General features: G+C 37.3%; 7 protein-coding genes across 7 annotated transcripts in view; 5 read left to right on the top strand and 2 right to left on the bottom strand.

Moving 5' to 3' along the window:
* On the top strand, window positions 418–1,023 carry LOC104782650. Its single transcript, XM_010507641.1, has 2 exons — window positions 418–591; window positions 681–1,023. The coding sequence occupies exons 1-2, from the start codon at window positions 422–424 to the stop codon at window positions 877–879; spliced, it is 369 nt and encodes a 122-aa protein (XP_010505943.1). The 5' UTR covers window positions 418–421; the 3' UTR covers window positions 880–1,023.
* On the top strand, window positions 2,197–3,636 carry LOC104782649. Its single transcript, XM_010507639.2, has 3 exons — window positions 2,197–2,365; window positions 2,596–2,936; window positions 3,255–3,636. The coding sequence occupies exons 1-3, from the start codon at window positions 2,252–2,254 to the stop codon at window positions 3,424–3,426; spliced, it is 627 nt and encodes a 208-aa protein (XP_010505941.1). The 5' UTR covers window positions 2,197–2,251; the 3' UTR covers window positions 3,427–3,636.
* On the top strand, window positions 4,687–9,780 carry LOC104782648 (calcium-transporting ATPase 4, plasma membrane-type-like). The gene is made up of 7 exons (XM_010507638.2): window positions 4,687–4,857; window positions 6,284–6,338; window positions 6,440–8,373; window positions 8,460–8,615; window positions 8,690–8,861; window positions 8,946–9,244; window positions 9,329–9,780. The coding sequence occupies exons 1-7, from the start codon at window positions 4,687–4,689 to the stop codon at window positions 9,632–9,634; spliced, it is 3,093 nt and encodes a 1,030-aa protein (XP_010505940.1). The 3' UTR covers window positions 9,635–9,780.
* Window positions 12,177–14,614, top strand: LOC104782647. Its single transcript, XM_010507637.2, has 6 exons — window positions 12,177–12,438; window positions 12,598–12,669; window positions 12,763–12,831; window positions 12,927–13,111; window positions 13,197–13,409; window positions 13,546–14,614. Exons 2-6 carry the CDS (start codon window positions 12,630–12,632, stop codon window positions 14,425–14,427), a joined length of 1,389 nt encoding a protein of 462 aa, XP_010505939.1. The 5' UTR covers window positions 12,177–12,438; window positions 12,598–12,629; the 3' UTR covers window positions 14,428–14,614.
* On the bottom strand, window positions 14,730–17,696 carry LOC104782646 (glycerol-3-phosphate dehydrogenase [NAD(+)] GPDHC1, cytosolic). The gene is made up of 6 exons (XM_010507635.2): window positions 17,265–17,696; window positions 16,060–17,001; window positions 15,730–15,951; window positions 15,401–15,648; window positions 15,168–15,307; window positions 14,730–14,982 (listed from the first exon to the last, which is right to left on the bottom strand). Exons 2-6 carry the CDS (start codon window positions 16,712–16,714, stop codon window positions 14,859–14,861), a joined length of 1,389 nt encoding a protein of 462 aa, XP_010505937.1. The 5' UTR covers window positions 16,715–17,001; window positions 17,265–17,696; the 3' UTR covers window positions 14,730–14,858.
* Window positions 18,074–20,062, top strand: LOC104782645 (S-formylglutathione hydrolase-like). Its single transcript, XM_010507634.2, has 7 exons — window positions 18,074–18,268; window positions 18,586–18,703; window positions 18,811–18,858; window positions 19,009–19,205; window positions 19,394–19,492; window positions 19,587–19,652; window positions 19,733–20,062. Exons 1-7 carry the CDS (start codon window positions 18,134–18,136, stop codon window positions 19,910–19,912), a joined length of 843 nt encoding a protein of 280 aa, XP_010505936.1. The 5' UTR covers window positions 18,074–18,133; the 3' UTR covers window positions 19,913–20,062.
* LOC104782640 overlaps window positions 20,275–21,078 on the bottom strand; it is an 8,145-nt gene continuing 7,341 nt past the window's right edge. The window contains exons 11-12 of the mRNA XM_010507632.2: window positions 20,922–21,056; window positions 20,275–20,785 (exon numbers count right to left, since the gene is read on the bottom strand). Coding sequence (XP_010505934.1) covers window positions 20,615–20,785; window positions 20,922–21,056 — 306 coding nt within the window. The 3' untranslated portion in view covers window positions 20,275–20,614. The remainder of the gene's footprint in view (window positions 20,786–20,921; window positions 21,057–21,078) is intronic.

Below are 21,078 nucleotides of genomic sequence, written 5' to 3'. Positions count from 1 at the left end.
TAATATAGTCGATAAAATCATTCAATACCTACCGTTGTTATTGAGCAGCCTTAATTAGTTCATCTAATATTACATGATATATTTTGACAAATGCTATAATAAGATAATTAGTTTGGGGACTAATTAATTTGTACTATATAGTAGTATAGGGTTATTGCTTTTCAGTTTTAACACGTACAAATTACTTCGGCCATATACTTGAGTGTCGAAAATCTAAATATACAGTACCTGTACAAAATATGCATCTATTCTCAAAGAACCATTAAATGCCAATCTCTCTCTCTCACACACACACAAAATGAACTCAGCTTGGTGAGCAAGTCTTTCAGCTTGGTGAGCAAGTCTTTCTCAATGCCTTGTCTATAAATACGAACGAGAGCATGTTATTATTTCATCACCACACTATAATAACATCTCCAAAATGATCGGAAATAATAAGCTTCGTAGAAAAGCGTTTTTCCAGTCTACACACAAAGTAAAAAAGAAGGTGAATGACATAGTTGAAGTTAGCCCCAACACGCAAATAGCCACGGTGTGTATCCTCGAGGACCTCGACAACGGAGAAGTAGTGAGAGACCACAAAATTCCAAAGTTGTAATTATTTGATTATGTAATTTTGTTTTTTTCTTTTTTTTTTGTTGTTGTGTGATTTGTTTTGTTAACTTGTAATATTTTTGTAGTGTCGGTGAGATAGTTGGACAATACGGTTGGCAGATGCAGCCTATGGGACCAGTCCATATGGTGGAGAGGGCTCAGCAAAATATGAATGCGAGCTTAGGACAAACAGACAGGGATACACTGACGGACATTGTTGGCAACGCCACAGATTTCCGCAACCAGGTCAACCTTGAAAGACAGAGGCGCAACAACAACATCTAGTTAAACTAACTGGCCTTAGGTTTAAATAATGTTTGGTTATGATGTTGTATGTCATTATTATTTTTAATTAACTGAATTGACCTATGATTTTTAATTAACTGAATTGCCCTATAAAGGCATATATAAGGCCCATAATTTCGGATATGTTTTATACTCCCTCCGTTTCAAAATATAAGATGTTTTGAGTAAAACACGCAGATTAATAAATGAACACTTTAAAAAAATTTAACCAATCACAAACAATACTGCATAATATAAAGTATTAAACTAATCTAAAAGTTATATAGAAACTTGAAAACATCCTATATTATGAAACAAAAAACTTCTTTAAACATCCTATATTATGAAACGGATGAAGTATAAAGAAAACAAAATTAAACGAAATTTGCAATGATCTAGCACCAGTTTCTCTCCACCTCTCAAAAATCTCAACACTCTTTTCTCTGAGCACACTTTTTTCCTAAAATCTACACTCCCAATTTCAAGCGTTTATTACTTCCAGCCAAGCTCTTTTGAGCAATGTAAATGCAAATTGAACTATAGTAATATGAGTTCATATTTAACCACAAGAGAATCTTAACTCCACTAGCGATAACCTACTATGCGCTGATTGTATGCAATTGCAACATGTTAAGTGGTGATTGGTATATGGTGTCATGCATAGAATATGGACTAAGGATTAAAGTAACATTGATACACATTCTGAGCATGGTCCAGTGTCTTTGTATGAATATGGCCATACAAAGTTGGGGAAACGACAACAACACCTATTGCCATGACAACTATGTAAACCCCTTAATGCTTTGGCTCTTTTAGGATAATTCTAAGTTTCTTTTAGGATAATCTGTGTCAATATTAACTTTCCAATAATGTTAATACAATTCTGATGCAAATGAAGTATCTTTTCGGTGGGATAAAAAAGGAAGAAGCAGACGCCGACTTCTTCTTATCAAGTTTCGTGAGTACGTAATCTTCTTTTATGAGCATTTTATTGCTTAGATGATCGCTTTCCTGTAACTTGGGGCATGCTTCTCATATTTTCTGTAAACGAACTTCTTCGTTTGATTCGTACTGTATAATTTCTAAAAGGGGATTAACGGACTAAGCATTTTGTATGGTTTTTATGATTTAATGGAATTTATTGTTTATTTTTTATTACATGATTACGTATGTAACTGAATTCGTTTTTAAACTCCGGTCTGCTGAAATTGTTACGGTATATTGTGAACCGAATATTTAATTTTGTAGAAAACCGAACCGGACCACGTTTTAATTTAGTCTACTTCTGTTTTTGTGTTCCAGTAGATTGAGAGAAGCTAATTTTGGGGAAAGAGTTAGAAAACAAAAAAAACAAAAAAAAAAGACTCGAGAGATGAGGAAGTTGAACCCGATTATGAAACGAGGATTGAAAGCTGTTGAAGATGGTGGTTTGGTGAAGATCCTCCAATCTGAAATCCGTCACGAAATCTCTCACCCTCGTTTCCAGGTATATATTGCTATCTCCTTCTTCTCCTTTGTGTCTCAGACCCTCAGTGTAGTCTCGGTTGAGTTTTCGATCAAAATGGTGCTCAACATTAGTTTGAGTCTGACTCTATCAGTTCCAATTTCATTTTTATTTTCTTTTCTGGATTGAGGAACATTAGAGTATTCGATGTTGAATCACATAAACCCTAGGATTTTCAATTGTTAAAGCCTAAGTACAGACATTATATATAGGGTGCTGAGACTGGTTCTCTGGGAGATTTCAAGCTGGAATGGGATTCTCCTGAGAGCCAAGATGTTGTTCTGAGGAGAGAGTTTGATTCAGGCGAGGAGGTTGTGGTCTCTGCTTTACTGAAGCCAGAACCAATAATAATAGAAGATGATGATCTAGTGTTTCCTAGGGAAGCTCTTGCCAAAGTGTGTATCAAAAAGCCTGGACTCAGCTCTATCTTGCACTTTGGTTGCCGCGTTTTCGAAACAGGATCTGGATGTTCTCATTTCGACGTCGAGAGAGCCTGCTTTACTCGCTCTCTAGTTTCTTCTCCTTCTTCTACTTATAGAGATAACTTCCTCAGGTGAATCATTATATTATATCCTCCTCCCCCTCACTTGTAATTAGCATTGCAGACTTACAATTTCATCTAAAAGTGGCATTTTCTTGGTTGAACTTGTTAGTTAATTACTTCATCGAAACCTCAAAGCATTTGGTACACTTTTACTTCTTGGAGTAGTTGTTCTATCACTTCTATGTATCGACAAAGAAAGAAGCAGACTGTTATTGGTTATATATGTAGCTGTTATCTCCATTCGTAATAGCTGCTTATATATTCTTGTTACCAAAAATTGTTTGAATTTGTTTGATATCATTGACCGATGTTATTTTCTTTTTGTAGGCCAGTAGATTTCAAACTAACGTATGAACTACGGCGATATCTAATATCCAAGGGAATCAATGAAGACCTAACCAATTTCCTCTTGTGTCACCTGAACAAGAAGGAGCAGGATCAGTATGTTAACTGGTTACGCAAGCTTGAATCAACAATGTCACGTTCTCCGAAGCCGTGAGTGTGTTTACTCCATAACTCATTTCTTTTCTTTGTACTTTTTTTTTTGGAATATTCTTGCAATGGTAAAAGAGAGAGTCCTTGCAATTGGATGTTTTGAGGGAAGGAATATTTTTATTGACAAAATACATGTTTGCTGTTTTAAACTATTTCCAAACGGGGACCCCAAATCTTTATGCTTTTGAATATATTCAAGCAACCTTGGTTTGAGCTTTGATGTTTTACAGACGATTTAGTCTCGAGATAATAGTAATCGACCTCTACATAACCATACCCTCATTCATGTATTTGTTTGTTCTAAATCAATACTTAAAATCATAATACAAATATAAACTGAGAAAAGAATCTAACTTTTTATCCAAAGATATGCCTAAAAAGTTTAAAAGTGAGAGAAAAAGGAATCATATAAAAAGTCTTTACGAACCAAAAACTGAAAAGGGAAATGAGAACAAAAATTCGTAGCACGGCAGCGTCAAGTGCTCTGGTTCCTCCATAGTCGGGTGGGCGGCTGGGCGCATCTCACTCCCCTTTTAGTGGGTTTTTTTTTTTTTAATCCATTATTTGAATACAAAAAAACAAGTAAAGCAACATGTTTTTTTTTTCCTAACCAATCAATTGTTTTTAAAAATGTGATTATAGTTTAATTAAACTGCCGAATGTTTGACAAATTGTAATTGATCATGTGTGCTGTGCAATTGCAAAGTCCAAACATCATCATATAATAGTACTTCAATTTGTATAACCGGCCAAACCATAAAAAAATCGTATCTTAGTAGACATATACTATATAATGTGTGTACTACTTGTAGTTTGTTTAATTATTCTCGGAAACACAAATGTATATAATTGTGCATCTGTAGTCTACTCACGTGACATAGATACTAGTAAAAATAAACAATAAAAAAAAGCATAGAGAATAGAGATCTTTGAGGTTACAAATTTGATAAAGACACACAAAAAAAAAATAATATCACAACACAAACATATTATGTGGACCAAAGTGTAAAATATAAATATTCGACCGGGTCGGATCAATTCATCCGAAATCACGAATGAGACAAAATGAAATTTGAATATATGGGCATATAATTTCGGGTCGGGTTTGAGTAATCCAATAAAAGCAACTCTCTCTCAAACCAATCCGTAGCTCAATCCTCTCTCTCTCTCTCTCTCTCTCTCTCTCTCTCAGTCTCAGACTCTCAGCTGCCTTTGCGCCGGCGAAGTTTAATCTATACAAACAGAGAGTGTGAGAGTGTGAGAAATGTCTAATTTGCTGAGGGATTTCGAGGTGGACGCTAAGAACCCGTCGCTGGAAGCTCGTCAGAGATGGAGGTCGTCCGTCTCTATCGTGAAGAACCGTACTCGTCGTTTTCGTAACATCCGGGATCTCGATAAGCTCGCTGACTACGAGAACAAGAGGCACCAGATCCAGGTTCCAATTCTTTTTTTTCTTATCTTTTTTTTTTTGTTAGAGTTCTGTTAATAACGCCGTCGTGTTCATAAACAACGACGGAGATAGCATAAATAAAAAGTAATATAGTTAGTTTATGAGGAGACTTTTCTTTTTTTCATGAAAACTCAAACTCATTGTGAAGAAAAGTTAAAAAAACACTTTTGAGTGAAGAAAGAAAGAATTAAATTTTAAAACTCAATGTCTAATCATCATCTTTTTGCTTTCATCTTTTCTACACTTTTCTTGAAAGTCTTTTTTTTTTGTTTGGGGCAAATAGAAAGCATTATTATAAAACTGTTTAATTTGTATCTTAATGATATATTTTGATCGTTATAAACGTAATTGTGTTATCTTTTTTTTGTTGTTGTTGGCATTAATCATAACGTAATATAAGTTGGGATGTATTATTTATTTGTTTCGGCGTTATCTTTGTGTAATATTCAATTTAGGGAAACCAATATTTTAATTGCCAACCCAACACACATATGATGATTGATGACATCAAGTTGTATAGTTTCTCACTACATAGTGTCCTCTACTGTGTTTTTTTTACAAATGGATGCTTTCTTGTCGCTAGCTTACTAACAAGGATGAGCCAATTTGAGAGGCCACCAAAAAAAAGTCTGACCCTTTTTTTTTTAGTTTCCAACTCTTCTTTTTTGCGACTGATCCAAACACCAAAGGACGAATTCTATTTTCAATACTTGTGCCTTTTTTTTAATCTATAATTAGCAGTTTTTGTTTTTTCTTCAATTCATATTTATTTGTTATCTAATTTTTGACTTGTGGTACGAGTACGACGACAGTCTCTGTGACTTCTTGTGTGCAATTGCTTTGCTTAAGGAAGTTACAAGGAAACTTCGCCAAGTGTGTGTATTCATTAGGTTCTGAAACAGAGATATATATCACCATTATTCTCTCTCTCTATCCCCCCCCCCACTTGCGCAAACCAAATAAAGAAGCATTTTTGGGATTCTTTTGGATATGATGAGCTCATTGTCTTTCCTTCTTTTATCTAGCGTTGAAATCGAATCACTTTTCAGTCTGTTGTAAACAAAGCAAAATGTTTTATAATCCGACTGTTGAATAAAAGAAACTGTAGCTTACATTCTTAAACTCAGGTCTTAAAAGTGAGGGGATTGATTAGCAGCACTTAAGATGCTATTGTTAATCCTGGTTCCCAAGATATCTTGGCCACAATAGGTTTAGTTGCGTGTTTGTGAGATGAGATCAGTGATATAATTGACGTTCCAATGGTGTTGCAGAATTCTACTGTCTTAAAACACTTAATGAAAATTAAGCAAGCAATGTATTTGTTCTTCTTCAGTTTCCTGTATGAGTGTGACCAAAGATTTGCATGTTGTGGTGATTTATCTGTTAGCTCACTCTCTTTACTCATTATCAGGAGAAGATCCGAGTTGCTTTCTATGTTCAAAAGGCAGCTCTTCAATTCATTGATGGTAAGATATGCATGCTGTTAGATTTATCTCATTATATGGTTATGGTGACTGAGTTTGTACGGTTATGTTAACTTTTCTTTTCTCATTGTATGTTTCTGTAGCTGTTGCTAGGCCGGAATACAACCTCAGTGATGAGGTTAAGGGAGCCGGATTTTCTATTGAAGCAGATGAACTTTCATCTATGGTTCGCAAAAATGACACTAAGAGCTTGTTACACAAAGGTGGAGTTGAAGAAATTGCTAAGAAAGTATCTGTATCTCTCTCTGAAGGCATTCGTTCGAGTGAAGTGCCTACCAGGGAAAAGATATATGGAGAAAATCGTTACACTGAGAAACCAGCCAGATCCTTCTTTATGTTTGTTTGGGAAGCGCTCCATGACATAACGCTTATCATCCTTATGGTGTGCGCTGTAGTATCCATAGGCGTGGGTGTTGCCACAGAAGGATTTCCACAGGGAATGTATGATGGGACGGGGATTTTGTTAAGTATACTCTTGGTTGTCATGGTTACTGCGATCAGTGACTACAAGCAATCTTTGCAGTTCAGAGACTTGGATCGAGAGAAGAAGAAGATCATTGTCCAGGTCACCAGAGATGGGAACAGACAAGAAATCTCCATCCACGACTTGGTCGTTGGAGATGTAGTTCATCTATCTATTGGGGATCAGGTTCCAGCTGATGGGATTTTTATATCTGGATACAACTTGGAGATAGACGAGTCAAGCTTATCGGGCGAGAGTGAACCGTCACATGTGAGTAGAGAGAAGCCTTTTCTGCTTTCAGGAACCAAAGTTCAAAACGGTTCTGCAAAAATGCTGGTGACATCAGTTGGTATGAGGACTGAGTGGGGAAAGTTGATGGAAACGCTGGTTGATGGTGGAGAAGATGAGACTCCTCTGCAGGTGAAGCTCAATGGGGTTGCAACAATAATTGGTAAAATTGGTCTAAGCTTTGCTGTGCTTACGTTTTTGGTATTGTGCATAAGGTTTGTCTTGGAGAAAGCAACATCTGGTAACTTCACCAACTGGTCATCTGAAGATGCACTGACGCTACTTGACTACTTTGCAATCTCGGTAACTATCATTGTCGTTGCCGTACCCGAAGGTTTGCCACTGGCAGTGACCTTAAGTTTGGCATTTGCTATGAAGAAGCTGATGAGTGACAGGGCACTTGTGAGGCATCTTGCTGCATGCGAGACCATGGGTTCTTCTACTTGCATCTGCACTGACAAGACAGGGACCTTGACTACTAATCACATGGTGGTCAACAAAGTATGGATCTGTGATAAGGTTCAAGAGAGGCAAGAGGGAAGTGGAGAAGGCTTTCAGTTAGAACTACCAGAAGAAGTTCAGAGTATTCTTTTGCAGGGCATATTTCAGAACACTGGTTCTGAAGTTGTTAAGGATAAAGATGGAAACACTCAGATCCTAGGATCCCCAACGGAAAGAGCAATACTCGAATTCGGTTTGCTTTTAGGTGGTGATTTTGGCGCACAACGCAAAGAGCATAAGATACTCAAGATTGAGCCGTTCAATTCAGACAAGAAGAAAATGTCTGTTCTTATAGCTCTTCCTAGAGGTGGTGCACGAGCTTTCTGCAAAGGAGCATCTGAAATAGTGTTGAAAATGTGCGAGAATGTTGTGGATTCGAGTGGAGAATCTGTTCCACTGACTGAAGAACGGATTAAGAGTATCTCTGATATCATAGAGGGTTTTGCTTCAGAGGCTCTGAGGACTCTCTGCTTGGTTTACAAAGATCTAGATGAAGCTCCTAGTGGAGATCTCCCTGATGGAGGCTATACAATGATAGCAGTTGTTGGTATCAAAGATCCAGTACGTCCGGGTGTTAGGGAAGCCGTTCAGACTTGTCAAGCTGCTGGAATCACTGTCCGTATGGTCACTGGAGATAACATAAGCACAGCCAAAGCAATTGCTAAGGAATGTGGCATATTTACTGAAGGAGGTTTAGCTATAGAAGGTTCAGAATTCCGGGATTTGTCTCCTCACGAAATGAGGAACATTATCCCCAAAATTCAGGTTCGTTGATAGAATGAATTGTTATTGTTCACCTGTCTATTGAAAATGTTTGAAGTATCTTTAAAATCCCTTGCTTCTGCCTTCAGGTAATGGCTCGGTCTCTGCCACTGGACAAACATACTTTAGTCAGCAACTTGAGGAAAATTGGAGAGGTAGTTGCAGTGACTGGGGATGGGACAAACGATGCTCCTGCATTGCATGAAGCAGACATTGGACTTGCAATGGGAATAGCTGGAACAGAGGTAACCCCTAATTATTCTCTTAATACTGGTTTTGTTTATCAAAAAGACTTGAGATTAATGTTCCCAATATGCAGGTTGCAAAAGAGAATGCTGATGTGATCATCATGGACGATAACTTTAAAACAATAGTAAATGTCGCTAGATGGGGACGTGCTGTATATATAAACATTCAGAAGTTTGTTCAGTTCCAGCTAACTGTTAATGTTGTTGCTCTGATCATCAACTTCGTCTCCGCTTGCATCACAGGTACCATCAGACGACATTCAGACACCGTCTTTCTCCTGTTGTTTGGCCATATATAATAACCGTTTCTTTTGGTTTCTTATTCAGGATCTGCTCCACTCACTGCTGTGCAATTGCTTTGGGTCAACATGATCATGGACACACTCGGTGCATTGGCTCTAGCAACAGAACCTCCCAATGAAGGTTTAATGAAACGCGCACCAATCGCTAGAACTGCTAGCTTCATCACCAAAACCATGTGGAGAAACATCGCAGGTCAAAGCGTTTACCAGTTGATTGTCTTGGGAATTCTCAATTTCGCAGGCAAGTCAATTCTCAAACTTGATGGGCCTGACTCCACAGCCGTTCTCAACACAGTCATCTTCAACTCCTTCGTCTTTTGCCAGGTACCGCTCTGAAACAAAAACACTAACTCAACTCTTATATAAAAAATAAGTAACATGATGAATCAAGACGGTGTGTAAAAACAGGTATTCAATGAGATCAATAGCCGGGAGATAGAGAAGATAAATGTGTTCAAAGGAATGTTCAATAGCTGGGTGTTCACATGGGTAATGACAGTGACGGTAGTGTTCCAAGTAATCATAGTGGAGTTTCTTGGAGCATTTGCTAGCACCGTTCCGCTGAGCTGGCAACATTGGTTATTATCAATCTTGATAGGATCATTGAGCATGATTGTAGCGGTTATCCTCAAATGCATACCAGTGGAGTCTTGTGACCATCACGATGGCTACGACCTGCTTCCTTCTGGTCCTTCTTCTTCCAACTCTGCCTGATCACGTTTCTATGTGTTCATCTTTTTCTTTTTTGGTTATCCGGGTAGTGATTTTCAAATATGTAAGTTTGTTGCTTATTTGGATACTACTGGCACTGCACATCCTTATTACTTTTACCACGAATCAAAATTTTGTTTTTTCACTTATTCCAATCCTCTACACGAACTTGTGGTTGTAATGTAAACTCTCGCTGTTGAATGCCATTAAACAAAACACGTGGTTAGTTCAAAAACATCTTAAAATACTAAAATATTCAGTTGAATAAAGGAATGTTATTTATCAAGAAATGTTTAGTAGATACTAAATACGTAGGGGGGTGTATTGGATAGAACATTTTGGATGATTTTGTAGGATTTAGGAAATTTTAGATTTTGAGATATTTGAGTGAGTTTTTAGAATATTTGGTAGAGTTTGAAAAAGTTTATATAAATAATTTGTGATTTGGTGAGATTTTAGAAGATTGTTAGACAAAAAAATGAAAAATTGGGTTTGACTGTTTTAACACTTCCTCTGACGAAACAATAGAGAGTTCAACGCACAGGTCTAACTCTCTTCTTTACCCAGAAGTGAAGATCAGCTAGTGGAGATGTCAAGAATGCTGTGAAGCTCAAGGCAACACTTGTCATCATCTTTTATTGATCTTTGACTTGATGAAATTTGAATAAATAAACGAGGAAGAAAGAAAAAACACACACATATGACTTAAACGATGATGATGTTGTTGTTGTTTTCTTCTTTATTTTGTTGGATTCCTTTGCCTTTGAAAAAAACTATATGGCAACCAGCAAGTGTTCTCCTCTCACTCTCAGGCCTGAGCAATATCATAATCCTATGGAAACTTAAAAGAAACATAAACGTCGAAGACAACTCCAACAAAACAACACAAACAGAATGGATAATCAACCGCAAGAGAGCTTATGCTACTCCAAACTTTTATTGTAAAAAGAAATCCTACGATGATAAGAAATTAAACGAACATGAATCTTAAGATCATGAATAAAATAAGCTCTACTTCCTAATTCTTCTTGTCTTGGTCTATCTCTCTCCTCCTCATATTTCTTTCCCTCGCCAAAAACCCGACTCGGTAGTTCGGAAGCTTCCTCCAATTCATTCTGGTGTTGCGCATGGCGTGAAATCTCCGAGCATCCGACCAAACATCAAAGACAACTCCAACAAAGAAACATGGAGACGAGCAGAAACGAAATGGATAAGAACAAAAGACGATAGAATCTTATATCGGAACCGTTATCTTTCTCACAATCGAATATGTGTTCTAATCCAAAATCTATTGTATTTTTTTGTGTTTCGAGATTGATGAACAGACGAACGACCGATGATGAAGGAGTATGCTCCAATGTTTTATCCTCTTTGTTTTTAATCCATCAAAATCACATCTATAGTAGTGGGATTGTTTTATCGGTATTTTCAACTAGAAATTGAATCGAAAATCACCCAAAATCAGTATCAAGAGGATTTTTAAAAGAATTGTTAACTTTTGAATAACAATGAATTTGATAGGACTTTTAAAAATTATCAATTGAATAACATGGAATTGTAAATGATTTTGAATGATTTTACCAAATATCAAATTCAATAACATAGTATTTGAGAAGACATTTAAAAATCTCAAGTTGAAGAACATGTGATTTTAATAAAAATTCAAATCCTCTAAAATCTCTCATTGAATACACCCCCCGTAATGTGATTAGTATATTGAAAAGAATTTGTTTGTGATCATACATCTACTTTTTCGTATATCTATGGTTTTAGGCTTTTAGGTAATGTGATATGTATACATCATTATCTCTCCTTGTCGTAAGGTGAAGCCTATGTAATTTACAAATAGAAGAACACCTACACGTAAAGTAAAAAAAAAAAAAACGCGTATTCTTAGAATTGTAAAAGAGAATGACATGTTATTCTCCAGATGACATGTTAAATCAAATCACATAGCATATAAAATACTCTCACATCAACGTATACAGAATAGCTTTATTTGCTGTATACACGCATGTATATAAAAACGTCAAATAAAGGTTGAAAGAAAGAAAGAAAGAAAGAAAGAAAGAAAGAAAAGAACACCAACTTTTGCTTCAAATGCTTTTTGGAAAGTAAGAAACTATGCATAAGCATAATGATAATACTTAATTAAAACACTTCCCTTAAGTTAATTCGAGTTAAGAACTTTGGGTTACGCGTATTAAAAATCTTTGGAAAAGCAAAAATAAAACTGTACGGACGTCACTCTCAGATGTCAAATAATAAAAAAAAGCAATCTTCGAAGTTTCGTGGGGACACCCTCGGTCTTACACTTTATTACGATTCTGGCCATCTTTGACTCGTCATTTAGTCCTAACCGTCGGATTGAAAAAACCCAACATCAGTGAAGCGTACAGTAAACTCAAACACAGACTAACATATTTTACCAACACAGACAATGGTCAAACAAAAGAGTCAACTAATCTGACGGTTGAGATTTTTTTACCGTTTAACTCATTATAAAACGGCTTTATTGTTTTTGGAGTGGTACACGCGCCACCGTTGGGTTATCCATTTGTAGCATCCCCGTTCACCGTTTCAACCGACCTTTCTCTCTCTCTCTCTTTACTCTTTTTACACACTCTACTCTCTCTATATTTTCCAGAAGAGTGTTCGTCGCTTTCACTGCCAGCCTTTTTTTATTTTTTCTCTCTCTTCCTAAATTCTCTCGCCGACCTCTTCTCCAAACCCTAGGAAAAAAAACACGCTTTTATCTCTGAGATTCTTGAAGATCCATGGACTAAGAAGAAGCTCTTATTTTCCCGGTATGGTTTACTCATCCAGTGGTTTTTTTTTCTTTGCATTTTGATTTCGAGGTTTGGAGATAGATTTTACTGTCTTTTTCTTCTTCTTACTGGTAGTGAGAATTTTGGAAATGTGGGTGTGAAAAAGGTTGGTTTTTTTTTTTAATTTTAATTTGACAGGATGAGTTTTGCGGTTTACTGTTGTGACCACCATGGATGATGATGATGATGATCTCTGGGGTCCTCCATTTGGTAAATTTCGCTCTTTGAATTGTTTACTGTTACTTTCCTTGTGTGACTGATACTAAAGTTTTGATTTTTTTTTTAATAATTTACATCTTGTAGTTGTGAAAGACGATACTTTTCGTAAGCAGACACTGCGTGGTTGTGAATTTTGGTTTGATTACAGAACAGGTACTCATGTATTTTTGCTTTACTTGTTTTGTTTTCGTATCATCGCTGTGATTCTCTTTGAGAAAAAATCCTTCCTTTTTTTTTTTGCTTTTTAGATGTGCTCGAAGAGAATTTTCAGAACGAGTGGTACTGTGAGCTAGTGTGGAGGTTATTGAACGAGAAGAAGCAAGATGTTGTTGTGATCGTTGAACTTGACAAGGATCCACTCTCGCTTCAGAATGATACGGCTTCTTCTGGGAGTGGTGACTCGCAGCATCCTACAGGCTCTTCTTCTGATTCTGTAAGATACTTTTGATTTTTGATTTTGTTTTTTTTTTTTTTATACAGATTGGGTAGGAGTTAAACTTGTTATGTTGTTTTTACAGGACAAGACTCTCAGTGTCGTTCTTCCAGATGCTGCTGATACAAGTTCTTCAAAATCGGTTCTTGATGAGGATGAAAACACATCTAGTGTCAGCGATGCTCAAACTGTTGTAACTACTGAGACCAGAGATTCTAGTAACGACACTGAAGAAATAGAGCCAGAGGCAAGATTGAAGCCTCAGGAGACAGCAGCAAATGATCCTTTAATAGCTGAGGTCTGTAAAGTTTTCTTCTTTTCTGAATCCATTGTCATGGGAATCTTGTTTTCGTGCAACTTCTTGTTCTTAAAGACCTTCGATGACCAGCTCGGATGCTTCTAGTAAAATGCTGTGTGTATTTAATGATTGACAGGTTGCGGAAGATGCTGATACTTCTTCTAGCCCTGTGTTGGCAAGCAAGATTGAGGAAGCTGAAGAACATTCTTGTTCATCCTTGGTTACTGAGTTTGATCCTGTAAAACAAGCTCCCGATAGTAAATCTTCATCTTCTATTAGCAGAGAGAGTATTGGAGGTTCCACTTTGAAACCATTGCTCTTAGAGACCAGTGAGAAGGTGAGGGAAAAGTCAAACGAGACAAACGAAGATGGAGAAGTTTTGAAGGATCATCAGCAAAGCGATAGCTCACAAGACATCGTAACTGTTTCTGAACCTTTTACCACAGAGTCTCTCTTAGAAATGTGTGATGAACCAGACAAAGGCAAAGAAATCCCACGCGACGCGAGAAGCAAGAAATCACACCCTGGAGCCGTGAAGACTGCTGTTAAAGACGAGTTGATCATAAACTTGCTTACTGAGGCACGGAAAAAAACAGAGGGTAATGCATTGTTGAATCCTGGGTCAGTCCTTAACAAGAAGAGGCAGAGACAGTCTAACAGCAGCGGTAATAGAAACATCAAGCAGAAAGTACAAGGTAAAGCTGGAAAGATCAATAGTGATCCAGTTAAAAAGTCAGCCCAGTCGACACCTGGGAACATCAGGGGTCCAAGTGTTCCTACAGAGCGTGTAGATTCATTGTTGGATTCGAAAGACGGAGGACATATTGTAAGTGACTCGGTGAAATCATTATCAATAAGTGAGTTGAAGAACAAGACAGGCAAGGAATTAAGAAGCATAGCAAAAGAGCTGAAAGTAACACATTACTATAAGCTCAAGAAAGAAGATCTGCTTGAACGGTTGACCTATCATCTAAACCTCCAGTTAACCGATTGTACAAAGCAGAGAATGGACTCATAACCGATCTCACTGGTATAGTTAACATTTAGGCCTTACAGAACAGTCCTTCTCTTTGTTTGTTCGACTCTATGGAGCTATCTTGGCTTTAGAGTGCAGTGTTTCAAAATAGTCTATAAGTAGAATGCTTATTGGGATAATGAAGTTGATAAATGTTTAGTAACTAAAAATGTGTGTTTTCTTTCTTCTAGTGTAATTTTTTTTTTAGCACACAAAACTCTCATGGATCATAAAGAAAATGATACAGTACAAGAATTGCATCGACTCAAGAGACTAAACAAGAATCAAATTTAAGATATGACAGATGTGGAACTATCCCTCTCATTAAAGCTATAATGTTTCAATGAACCATCTGCAGCTGGCACAAGTAATTTATGTCGTATGTCTGCGTAATAAGATTCAACAAATTTGGATTATACATTGACATTGAGTAATCAAGGCTGACCAAGAAGGGAAGGCCTGTAGAATGCATGGCTCTGAGCAATCTCGATACGGTCTCTAGGATCGTTCAATGTTTCGTCCCTTAACGCTTGAAGAATAGCTTGTGTTGATTGTTCTCTGCAAAATTGAACAACATATCATTAAATAATTGAAGAAGCAAGTTTATAATATGATTCAATGTCTCAAAAGTCCAAAACATTCAAGAAAGCTAGAAACCTGACTTCCCATCATGTCACACCAAATCTGACTGACCAAACTTTAACATTTTTGGAAGATTAGAAACTTTCAGGTTTCATATTTACCTTGTGATGAGTATCTTATAGAGTGTCTTCAAAATAGGACATGATTCGACTGGGGCTATAGGTTTCTTCTCTTCAGACGTCAATATGCTTAAGCTTGACTGACTAAGCAATTGGTAAAAGGCTCCAACTGCAGAAACACCCTATTCAACAAAAAAATCCCACATTCACATCAGTAAAACAGATTCCAAAAAGTTTCAAACTTCTTTCAAGACTTGTTTTAACAGATTGAGTACCTGAATCATTCCCTTGCCGCTTATACTATCACCCATGTCTCTATTTATTTCCCCCTTTGCCAGCATTTGACCGTACCACGCATTACGCCCTTTTAATAAGGTCACATAAGTGTCAGCTAGCAAAGGCCCTGCAAGTTTCTCAGGCTCTTGTGCTAGTAAATGAGTTATAAATATCATCTCAGATGTACAATGAGCAAAATACACCGATTTGCTTGTAGCACTCTCTTTAGTAAGCGCTGCTACCATACCTGAAAAAGTAAAACGCGAAGGATCAAAGTGTGAAAACCAGAGGTAATCACTCAGTCCTTTGTGTACACACAGAAACTTACCAGCTCCAATGGCGTAGACATTCTTGAGGCCTCCCATTACTTCATGTGTCACAAGATCACTATTGTCCCAAACAATGAAATGAGGTTGTCTTAAGAACTTTGCTAGTGGTTTCCTCCATTTTTCAGCTCCACATATTCTAGCATTGGCATATTCCTTGTTGTATATCTCAGCAGCAATGTTCGGGCCACCAAGATACAGTACATTGTCAATATGCACACCAGCTACCACAAATTAAACACCAAAATTAATAACCAATTCAAGAAAACTAAGCAAGATTATGTCAAATAGACTGAATACAAAAAGAGCAAAATCAAGAAAAAGAAGCTTACTTGCTTGATGGATCATCTTTGTTGGAGTTATGATATGTGGAACTGGTTCAAGAGAAGTTTCAATACCCTTTGACAAAGAGATAATGATTGGAACCGTGATTCTCTCTTTCCAGTACTTACTAATCTCTTCAAACACTTCACGTGTTTCAGTTGAAGGCAATCCATTAACAACAATATCAGCATCCCACACAGCTTCTTGCAGATTTGTCACAACCTTTAGAGGGCAAAGTGGAGTGTCAACCATGTTAAGACAGAACCCGTCTTTCAATATCTCATCCGCATAGAGTGTCCTATCACCGAGCCTTGCCTCGACATATTTCAGATAAGCGCAACGTCTTATCAGTCTCCTCAAGATATCTTCCCTTGAATTGATCACTTCAAACAAATGTTCTGCAGTTGCTCTATCAACAGCTCTCCCAGCTCTTCTCCAAATCCTAATCTGGAACTTATCCCTGAAACTTCCATAGCTTTCTTGTAGAAGTGCTGCAAAAACACTTCCCCAAGCACCAGCACCAACACTTACAATCCTAAGTGGATCCTTGTCTGATTTCCCCAAAAGACGACGGAACTCATCAAGTTTCTCCTCCAAATTAAGACCATTATGATGAACAGACCCGTTTGATTGCAGGCTCTTGGCCTCAATGCTTCCCACCATTTTTCTCAGTCCACTCCAAGAAATTAAAACAAAACCAAAGGCAATGGAACAATGTCTAGGAAGTATTTTGCTGGTGGTTATGCAATCCACTATAGATTTATATATATTGGTTATAGGATCAAAAAGAACAAAGAAATCAACTTGGATTTGAAAAAGGAAAAGAAAGAGAGAGACCAACTTGGGCGTTACCAATCAAACCAACTCCTTGTTTCAAAAGGAATTAAGATATTCTTGGTTCGCTAACTCAGATTTTTCTCACCAAACAAAAGTTGAGTTGTAGCTTCTTGCTGCCATGTAAGAAAAAGGGGCAAATCATAAAAATCAGATATTTATGCATACAGATAGATAACCAAAATTCCTTTAAATAGTAATGATACTACAAACATGACACACAATGCAGCGGAAAAGATTATGGAATAAAATAATGGAAATTAATGGAATACCAAAAAAAAAAAAAAAAACTTTGTTAGCTCCGTCTTTGAGTTGTTCATCTACCAAAAACAAGAATCTCCAATTAAATATAAAATAAAAACACAAGTCAAGAACAAACCTTTCGTGTCGGCAACCATAAAAAAGAAAGATCTCTCACAAAATCATCAGCTCATGAGAATTGCCAAATCAAGAAAGTAAAAAACGCATGAGAAGAAGATTTGGGGGATGGATATCAAGAAAAGCATAAAACTTGCATGCAGTGCAGATGATGAGTTAAATTTAAATACAGAGATAAAGCTTATGTGCAAAGGGAGAGGGATGGACATAAGCATTGATGGGTACAGTTGAGGAAAGGGAGAGACTTTATTTTTTAACATTATTGTGGTTTATGCTCTTGTTATTCAAGGGAAGGTGCCTAACTTGGTATACACCGATAGAGTCATTTAATGGCACAAGAAAATAAATTACTCCATCTCTCTTATGGTACCAGTCTTCTTCGCTTTCTCTATCATCTATACTAATACTATGCCCTCCATTTTTTTTGGATTGTACAATCTGAACAACATTTATGGAAATTCTTTTCTAGCTCAATATTGGCATTTATTATTACACCGAAAAAACATATAAATAAATCAATGGGACCGCCGCAAACAAAAAAAAAAGTCCATGCGTTATCTCTTGATATGTCAATGTTTATATAGTAATGATTTGATCACCCTAATAAATACATCATCATATACTTAGTAATGAAATTGATCTCTTCTTTTGCTTAATGAAATTAAACACTCTGGTCGACGCAGAGGCTCTTGACTAAAACGGTAAAAATTAATGGGCCTTTCAAGACTCTTTAATTGGGCTATGTTGTGGAATAATATCTATGGGCTGTAGTCTACTGTAGAAACCGATAGACCTCTCTCGTTCGATCGTCTTCTTCGCTGCTTCTGTTGTTTCTGCTGAACTTTACAGAGAGAGAGAGAGAGAGAGAGAATGGAGGAGATCGGAAGCACGAAGATGTTCGATGGCTACAACAAAAGATACAAACACTGCAGTGAGACACTAGGATGTTCTATGACTTTTACCATCTACTTCCCTCCTTCTGCTTCATCTTCCCAAAAATCTCCTGTATGTTATTTAACTTCCTTCTTTCTCACTACTCTGATCTCAGTTTCTTGTTTTAGTTTTCTCGATTCTTGCTCCTATGTAGAGATTTGATCTGTTTCTACAGTAAATGAGGGATCTTTTGTGACTTTTTTCTCAGTTACTGTTGTTATCTGTGTGTTTCTTCCATATTGTTTATAAAGAAGAAGACTTTAGTTTTGCATGATTGTTTTTGAATTCTTTACTGCCTTGATCTATGTTGGGATGCAAAAATCATGTTACTTCAGAACCATTGATTGGTTTTTTTAGCGAAATGATTCTCCTTTTTTGTTGATTCACAGGTGCTTTACTGGCTTTCTGGTCTCACCTGCACGGATGAGAACTTCATTATTAAAGCTGGGGCTCAACGTGCTGCTTCTACTCACGGCATTGCTCTTGTTGCTCCAGATACTTCCCCAAGTGAGCCAAATAGTATTTTCATTTGTTTGGTTTGTCATGTCTTTTACTCTGATTTATCATCTTCCCTTGGTTTTTTAATACTCTCTGTGATGGTTTTGATATTGTAGGAGGACTAAATGTTGAAGGAGAAGCAGATAGTTACGACTTTGGTGTAGGTATGCAAGTGTTACATGCTTCTTCTGGTTTGCATTCCAAACCAGTTTTAGCTTTAGATTTATTGGTTTGGTAGTGTTGATGTATTCAGGTCATTCTTACAATGAAGGGTGATAAACTTTTCTTTTCTTTCCTGTTTGATTTCTGCTTAGGAGCTGGATTCTACCTCAATGCTACTCAGGAAAAGTGGAAGAATTGGCGTATGTATGACTATGTTGTCAAAGAGTTGCCAAAACTCCTGAGTGATAACTTCTCTCAGCTTGACACAACAAATGCATCTATATCTGGACACTCCATGGGTGGACATGGAGCTCTTACTATATACCTCAAGAACCTCGATAAGTACAAGGTATTTACTTCTAAATATTTTTCGAATTTTCTTGTGGCACTTCATTTTGAGTACGATGCTTGAGACTTAGAATCTTCAAATCAAAAGCTAGATAGCTTTCATGGGGGTGGATAAATGTGCTTTAACCAAATTCTTGTTTCTCCTATATCATAATTTCATTCTAATCACTTGCTCTGTGACATGTACAGTCTGTGTCTGCGTTTGCACCAGTTGCCAACCCCATAAATTGTCCTTGGGGACAGAAGGCATTCACCAATTATCTAGGTGACAACAAGGCTGCTTGGGAGGTAATAACAACTTATAAAGAATTCAGTATGCATATAGCCGCCACACAATATCCATCTCCCAAGTTTGATGCATAGTTCGTTTTGCAAATTTCAGGAATACGACGCCACTTGTCTTATCTCTAAGTTCCACAATCTGTCTGCCACAATTCTTATTGATCAGGTAAAACCCATTAACTCCATGTTTTTGCTGGTTATCTGTCTTACTTTGCGAGCTTGATCTTTGCCTTCAAACCATTGCAGGGAGAAAGCGACAATTTCTACCCTGATCAGTTATTGGCCAGAAATTTTGAGGAGGCATGCAAGAAAGTGAAAGCGCCGCTCTTATTGCGTTTCCAGCCAGGATACGACCACTCCTTCTACTTTATCGCCACCTTCATAGAAGACCACATCAGTCACCATGCTCAGGCCCTGAAGTTATAGCTCACTTCAGCTACTTGGCAACCAGCTTTGGCTTTGTCCAAATATTAGTATCAATAAAGGAAGACTTGTAATGTTTTGTGTTCAGTAACTGCTCTGTGTGCTCTTTTGTCTACAATAATACTAATAATAAAAAAATCCATGTTTGCTTTATACCTCATCCAACACGACATAAGAACACATAAATGTACAAGATGAGAGCCTTTTAGACACAAAGAGAGTGTTTCCTTTACCAAGCTTAGGCATGAAAAGAGCGGTCAATTTTGGACAACAAGCAGACTCAAAGGTTACAGAAATATTTGGATAAATGTAAATATAAGTCACCTATTAACAAACAACTCAAGTTTCAGTAAAGCGTTTTGAGAGGTTCAGACACTTTTAAGATAAGTTTAGACCAAATTAGATTTATCATTTTTTTATCTTTTGAATGTGTTACAAAGTACAAACAGTACAATCAGCAAATTTTCAGACAACGTGTAGTTGGGTCACAACCTCGCAGGAGGTGCCCTATTCACCATTGAAACAAACAATTCTTTAGTATGCAAGCTGGTATCATTTGCTGAACTGATGTGTAGCAACCCTTTACACTTCACCAGCTCTGGAATGACTCACCTGGGAGAAATCCAGTGGATCCCTCTTTGCTTAAACCACCAAAAAAAAGAATACTGGGTTCCTTTTCCTAATGCCACCTAGAATTTTAGGGTTCTACCACCAAGAAGGCGTATTTCGGTATGTACTCCCGCTGTCCCTCCAGTATCGCCTGGTTGCACTTGTCTGATACGTTGGACTACTTTCTTCCGCAGCCTTTCTTCTTCTGTAACTTTCTCTAGATGCCTTGGCTTTTCTAATTTCTTCCTCAAGTTCGTAGTCTGACCTCTGTTAAAACAAAAACCTGATAAGTAACATATCATACGTGGCAAGTCCTAGGATATTCTATTGCGAGTAAGTGTTCATGGGGAACAAACGAATCACGCTTAAAAGGTTTGTAGGCATAAGAGGCGAGAAAGTAAACCTTAGCTGGGTCAGAAAGAACTGAATATGCCTCTCCAATGATTTTGAAGAGCCTATCTGCACCCTTGTGAACCTCTTCTAATATCTCCTTCAACCACGGTCCTTCACTTTCACTTCTGACAAGAATCTGTGCAGCCTGAATACACATCAAAGAGGTA

Source organism: Camelina sativa, chromosome 4 (assembly GCF_000633955.1).
Source record: "Camelina sativa cultivar DH55 chromosome 4, Cs, whole genome shotgun sequence".
Taxonomy (NCBI): domain Eukaryota; kingdom Viridiplantae; phylum Streptophyta; class Magnoliopsida; order Brassicales; family Brassicaceae; genus Camelina; species Camelina sativa.
The sequence above is the reverse complement of the archived record's forward strand: the minus strand, read 5'-3'. Positions and strand labels throughout refer to the sequence as shown.